Source organism: Mya arenaria, chromosome 11 (genome assembly GCF_026914265.1).
Source record: "Mya arenaria isolate MELC-2E11 chromosome 11, ASM2691426v1".
Lineage (NCBI taxonomy): Eukaryota > Metazoa > Mollusca > Bivalvia > Myida > Myidae > Mya > Mya arenaria.
In genome coordinates this window covers 61,168,712-61,175,929 of record NC_069132.1, presented here as the reverse complement: position 1 = coordinate 61,175,929, position 7,218 = coordinate 61,168,712, and the positions used below count along the sequence as shown (strand labels likewise).

At 37.5% G+C, this 7,218-nt stretch overlaps 1 protein-coding gene across 1 annotated transcript; it reads left to right on the top strand.

The window, feature by feature from the left end:
* Positions 1–3,691: 3,691 nt before the first annotated feature.
* LOC128208672 (uncharacterized) lies at positions 3,692–5,020 on the top strand. Its single transcript, XM_052912221.1, has 2 exons — positions 3,692–3,697; positions 4,067–5,020. The coding sequence occupies exons 1-2, from the start codon at positions 3,692–3,694 to the stop codon at positions 5,018–5,020; spliced, it is 960 nt and encodes a 319-aa protein (XP_052768181.1).
* The last annotated feature ends 2,198 nt before the right edge of the window (positions 5,021–7,218 follow it).

Below are 7,218 nucleotides of genomic sequence, written 5' to 3'. Positions count from 1 at the left end.
TGTGGTTTAAATTAACTTGCCCTTGTAGTTGATCTACACATTTACGGCTATAATATGAGTGGCGCAAACTACTTCCACAGTCTAGGAGAGTTTTTTCTATGCTTTGTACACTTGCTCACCTTGGGTTCGAGTGCTAAATAAATGTTCAATCAGTTTCAGCAAAGCCATGCAAGGGAAATGTGCCCCTTAACTTAGATTAATTCACAGATTATTATTGAAGTTTCTGGAGCAAGCGACTTCTACAATTTAAGAGAGATTGCTCTTAAACTTGATACATCTTGTAATATGACAGAGTGTACTAGTACACTCTACTACTGCTTGGTGTATTTTCAATGAGATCTTGTACTTATAATTTTTGATTATCAATATTTAGTCTATGCACAAGAGTGTTTACCACTTTAGAACGTCATCTACCCACAAGATTATATTGTCTGTTTAAAGACTTCTTTTTGTGGCAACAATTTTTTCTTAGAAATAAGTGAACAATATGCAATTGTTGTTTTTCATCTTTCACTATTTAATCTGGTTTCTGATAATTAGAACACACAAACAAAATAAAGTTTTACATCTATAAACATGTATTACCGGTAAGTGATGAAATAAAACATTACGGCAATGCAATAACACGTTTAAAAGTAGCAGTTATGTTTGAATGTAAAAACTTTTTGAGTGTTCTGGCAACATGCCAAATTGAGACATTGTCTCCGTTATGTATCTTCAATATTCTGCTGTAGCACATCCAAGCATTGCATGTTATGAAACTCAAGTCTAAGAATGGTTAAGGCTGTGTCAATGTGGATATCAGCTTTGTAAAAACTGATTAAGGATTCTGGCTGCATGCCAGATGGAGACATTGTCTCTGTCATAGATTTCCATTGATCTGTTGTAGCACATCCAAGCCAGGTCCAGCCTGTTCTGAAGTTCATAGCAGTGGCCCAGCATGTTGTGGGCTGTGTCAATGTGGCCATGATCTGTCCCCATTGTATACTCATGCAGATTATGAAGGGCTGCTTGTTCTCTCATGGGTTGGTGTAGCTCCCAGTAGGTGAGATGCTGTAAGTAATAAAGGAATGGAACACAGTCAATGACCACATTGTTCTTCCACTTGTCACTAGGTAATCTGTCTTCACCTTCTATACTTCTCAGCATTTCAAATGCAAGATGTTGTGGAATACAGTTTATTTCTTCCTTTGTGAAGGATATACACATCATTATGTATTTCTTCCGCATCTCTGTGTTTGAGTTGACTATGAACTTTTTCTTATACTCAGTGCTTGGTTCCAGGAATTTCCTCCCATAATGTGTACAACACTGGCACACTTCTGGTCTCAGGAGCCCTTCACAGTAAGTCAGTACTTCTGCAGCTTCCTCATACTGCCCTCTGCAGTACAACATGGAGGCAAATTTCAACCTACTGGACATAAGGTCCGAGTCAAGAGACCGCTGGTACCAGTTGAAGATATCCTGTGTGATTGGTTGTTCCAGATAGATGCACCTTGAAGCCAGCATGGAAGCAAGGGTGCTACATAGGAATAGGGTCAGCATAGAAACTACTTCCTGTTCAAGGTCACTTGATGAATCAGACATACTCTGTAGGATAAAAAAGTGCCTTTCAATGTCATCAGCTGAACAATCAGTTATCAATACATCTAAAACAACAGTCAAAACATCTAATTCATCAAACAGTATTTTCTGTAGAACATCACTACAGTTTTGAGTTATTGTGCCCACATGCTCATATGATACATTTTCAAGATTTGAGCATTGAAGCAATCTCATATCAATATTGTCCATATGAGTGCAAAACAAACACTGCAGTTTTGTGTTGATGAGATGTGAAATAATGCTGCATAGGTTTGGAAGTTCCCAATTATGCAACTTTCCAACAAACAGATTAACTCCAGATATTGTGAAATGGGGACAGTATTTTTGTTTAAACCATCTTTTCAGTGTTGTCAGAAGTAGACACACACATTTCACAATCTTGTTTTCCCTCCATATTTCTGTAGGATAGTTTTCTATTGTAAATAGCATTGCTGTTTTAATATGAAATGTGCTGAATCTGTCATCAAACACAGGTTTGAAACACGTTTTTCTCAATATTTTTGTCAGTGTATATACCTTCACTTGAACAGTGTTAAAATCAAACATTAAAAGCCGTTCCATTAATGAAGTTGAAAACCTCCACTGCCATCTTGAATAAGGGTAACTTGTTAACTTTGAAGGGATCATTAATGCTTTAGATCTACACAATGATTGTTTAGATGGGCTCTCTGTGTAGCCCTGTGGCACTAGGAATACTCCAGTCTCCCTGGCACTGGCCAATGTTTCAGGTCTTGGCCAGTGTCCAGGGCGTGGTCTGTGGAACATGAACTTGCATTCTTCAGGCAGCTTGCTACAATGGTATCCCTGGACAATGTCAAATCTTTCATCAAATGACATTGATGGGCCATGTCTTATTATTTCACCAGATTCACTTTGTTGCTGTGTAACGTCCTGGTATTTCACTCTTATATTAGTCAATATTATTCTCCCTTCCCCATCTAGAACATCATCAGGTCCTTCTGGTTGTACTGCTGGCAGTGGGCAGTCACCTCTAAGTCTCAGTAAGTAGCAGTGTTGAGGAGGAGTGAGCTCATTCTTTAACACCAGCAGATTTGGCTTCCCATACTGCCAGGTTGCCAAATTAAGAGCCACATGTTCACTGTTATCACAAAGCAAGCAGTCAGTGTCAGATTCCATCCCAGGTGTTGTGGTGCCTTCACTCTGACTACCAAATATGTATGTAGTTCTATTTTTATCACTTAACAAGCTATCAACATTGTACATAGTATCCCTCCTCAAATGTGTTCTCCTCCTCCTTCTTATCATCCATCTGTTGACCCCTATATCCCCCATCACCCGGGACAGCCGCAGTGAAAACAGGCTCTCACTCTCCCTATCACTATCCATAGCTTGATGTTTTAAACTTAGTTTATAAGAGTCCAGCAGCAAGGCACATAAAATCAAAAAATTTATTTCATGTTCATCATGTTGCTGATAAAATGTAAACTATTAATTCAGGAAGGTCTACTTTCTTTTTTAAACACACTATTTAACCCATCCAACTTCATTGGCTGTTAACCATATACTGGAGAGGATCAATTATTTACATTGAAATCATAGTTTCTTATTTGCCATTGAAATTTACTTTACGGTTCAGAATTTAAACAATCTTGTACATGTCTATATATACATCTGTCAAAAAGGAAGCATTTAAGCATAGTAACTGTTATGTATGTTATCATTTATAGTGCATGTGTGTAGGTCTTTCTTTACATACAAATCATATTTCTTATTTGCCATTCAAATTTATTAGACCTGGTACCATATATTTTCAGTATATTGTAAAATAATTACTTATTGGTCATCTTTATCTCAATTTCAGCTTTTCTTCTTTAAAGTATATGACCTACAATTACTTATATGACACCCCATATTATTTTTAAACACATATGTCATTTCATGTCCAATTTTAGTTGAAATCATTGGCAAAAATACCAATTACAACATGTAAAAATTAATTATATTAAAATAATTTTTAGTCATGTATCTAATATAAAATACACCAGCAAGCAATAATAGCTTTTTAATTAATTAAAAATTAAAATGGCAAAATAAATTAACATTGTTAATAAAAAAACTAGCTTATATGTTGGTCAGATTATTAAGAACATAATTTTATATATTTTAAGTATTAAATGTAGAATTAAAAATTTACTAAATTTAAAGAAACATGTACATTTATCAACTTCCCATTTAAAATTCGAAAAAAATAAAAAATAATTTGTATTGGTGTTTACCCATATACTTCCATCAAACTGGGCAGCAACAGCGAAAACAGTCATCCCTACCCAATACCACCATTATAACAGGCAGCGATAGCGAAAACAGTCATCCCTACACCAATACCCCCGTCATACCAGGTAGAAACAGCGAAAACAGTCATCCCTACACCAATACCCCCGTCATACCAGGCAGTGACAGCGAAAACAGTCATCCCTACCCAATACCACCATTATAACAGGCAGCGATAGCGAAAACAGTCATCCCTACACCAATACCCCCGTCATACCAGGCAAAAACAGGGAAAAAAGTCACACCTCCCCCAATAGCCCCATCATACCAGGCAGAAACAGGGAAAAAAGTCACACCTCCCCCAATAGCCCCATCATACCAGGCAGAAACAGGGGAAAAAGTCACACCTCCCCCAATAGCCCCCTCATACCAGGCAGAAACAAGGAAAAAAGTCACACCTCCCCCAATACCCCCATCATACCAGGCAGAAACAGGGAAAAAAGTCACACCTCCCCCAATACCCCCATCATACCAGGCAGAAACAGGGAAAAAAGTCACACCTCCCCCAATAGCCCCATCATACCAGGCAAAAACAGGGAAAAAAGTCACACCTCCCCCAATACCCCCATCATACCAGGCAGAAACAGGGAAAAAAGTCACACCTCCCCCAATAGCCCCATCATACCAGGCAGAAACAGGGAAAAAAGTCACACCTCCCCCAATAGCCCCATCATACCAGGCAGAAACAGGGAAAAAAGTCACACCTCCCCCAATAGCCCCGTCATACCAGGCAAAAACAGGGAAAAAAGTCACACCTCCCCCAATACCCCCATCATACCAGGCAGAAACAGGGAAAAAAGTCACACCTCCCCCAATAGCCCCATCATACCAGGCAGAAACAGGGAAAAAAGTCACACCTCCCCCAATAGCCCCATCATACCAGGCAAAAACAGGGAAAAAAGTCACACCTCCCCCAATAGCTCCATCATACCAGGCAGCGACAGTGAAAACAGTCAACCATACCCAATACCACCATCATACCAGGCAGAAACAGGGAAAACAGTCATCCCTACCCCCATCATATCAGGCAGCGATAGCGAAAACAGTCACCCCTACCCCAATACCCCAGTCATACTGGGCAGCAAAAGTACAAACAGTCACCCCTATTCATGATTTATTTTAAAATGGGTAAAAATTTATGGAATTAATAGTTCCTTTAAGATGTATATTGCATTTATATATCATGTAGTGGATTATTGTTTACTTTTTTATTCAAAATATACACATGTTTAAATCAAGCATTTATTTGACTTCATTTCTGATACATAACCTAATTGTGTGTAAGATCATGAGTTCCAAAGGTAATTGTTAAATGAGATCATATTTCAAATCTTGTATTCAAATTATTTTAAGTATAATAGGCATGCCCATAATGTATATAATGATCTGGTTTCAAAGGGAATTCCCCATACTTGTTGCCTATTAATAAGTTGAAATGAATGCAAGATTTTAGAATGCTGGGTTATTTCTCAACTTTGTACATACAAAATTGCTTTTCGTTTGTGCTCTTTCAATCTTTGGAAAAACAAAGATTCCGGCCTTAATGATTCACCGAGTGGTTTTCAACATTTTTAAACGTGACTGGGATCAGATAGAAATTAAGACCTCTTGCAAATAATACAATGATGATCTTTTTAAATACATTTTCCCAATTAAAGGGTTATAATTATGCAGTACCAAAGAGGAGGTTTATCATACTTACGGATATTATGCTTTTTTAGAGAGTTTCTATAGTCAACGGGTGATAACTCTCGAGTAACTTGAGCAATATGGATGTGTGCCAAATTTTCCAAGTTATGATGTCCATACACATTCTGATGAAATTTGGTGATGATTTAACAAAGACTTCTAAAGTTATTGATCGTACAAGACTGAAATTAGGTTATTTCTATAATCAAATGGCAATCATCTTCAATTGCAGACATGTGAACTCTACCGGCAGTATGTAAAATCAACAGTATGTGAGACCCCCTACCGCTCTACTGCTCATCCGACGGAAACTACCGCTTTTGACAAAAATAATCTGATCAATTTTTGGCCTTAAAATTTCATTTGAAAACCCTCAATATAATCAACCATGCCTTAATACCGCATAATCTGTCATTTTAAAAAAATGGTGCAATAAACAACCTGTGAAATAACTTGACACCTAGCCCGAGATCGTTGCTGAGTTACAGCACTCAGAACCACCGGCATCCTACTATTCAGCATTCTTTGTTAATTGGCATCCTACTAATAGAACATTAACATACACAATTTTGCAGTCGTCTACTCTAGACCTGTTTGGCAGTCTGATTGAATTATCAAGAGCTCGTCTTAATATAAACTTCATATTTCACTAGCCAGACATAAAACACCGACATTTGACAAGACCCTGAACTAATTTAATCATGACGTATTTCATGCGTATTTTCAGAATATCTAAAAATATAAACAACCATCAAGATTTTGTTAACATTATGTCCATCATTGTTTTTGACTTAAAAATAAAAGGGATTAAGAAATTCTATCGCTTTTTAACCCAATTTACCGACTTGTAGACCCAAATATACCTCTCTGTCATTGCCAGAGGTTCAAATGTCTGCAATTGACCTAGGCAATATGGCTCGATTTAACTTATGCCATATATTATGCCCATCCACATTCTGACCAAATTTGGTGATAAGTGGACAAATGCTCCTCAAGACACAGAACATACTGGACTCCAATGCCCTTACGCTGCAGGTGAAACTATATGTCCTGTTCCATGAATGCAGGTGAAACTATATGTCCTGTTCTATGAATGCAGGTGAAACAATATGTCCCATTCTATGAATGCAGGTGAAACTATATGTCCTGTTCTATGAATGCAGGTGAAACTATATGTCCTGTTCTATGAATGCAGGTGAAACAATATGTCCCATTCTATGAATGCAGGTGAAACTATATGTCCTGTTCTATGAATGCAGGTGAAACTATACGTCCTGTTCTATGAATGCAGGTGAAACAATATGTCCCGTTCTATTAATGCAGGTGAAACTATATGTCCTGTTCTACGAAAGCAATTGAAACTATATGTCTGGTTCTATGAATGCAGGTGAAACTATATGTCCCATTCTTTGAATTCAGATGATAATATATGTCCCAATCTATGAATGCAGGTGAAACTATATGTCCTGTTCTATGAATGCAGGTGAAACTATATGTCCTGTTCTATAAATGCAGGTGAAACTATATGTCCCAAGCTATGAATGCAGGTGAAACTATATGTCCTGCTCTATGAATGCATGTGAAACTATATGTCCAATTCTATGAATGCATGTGAAACTATATGTCCTGTTC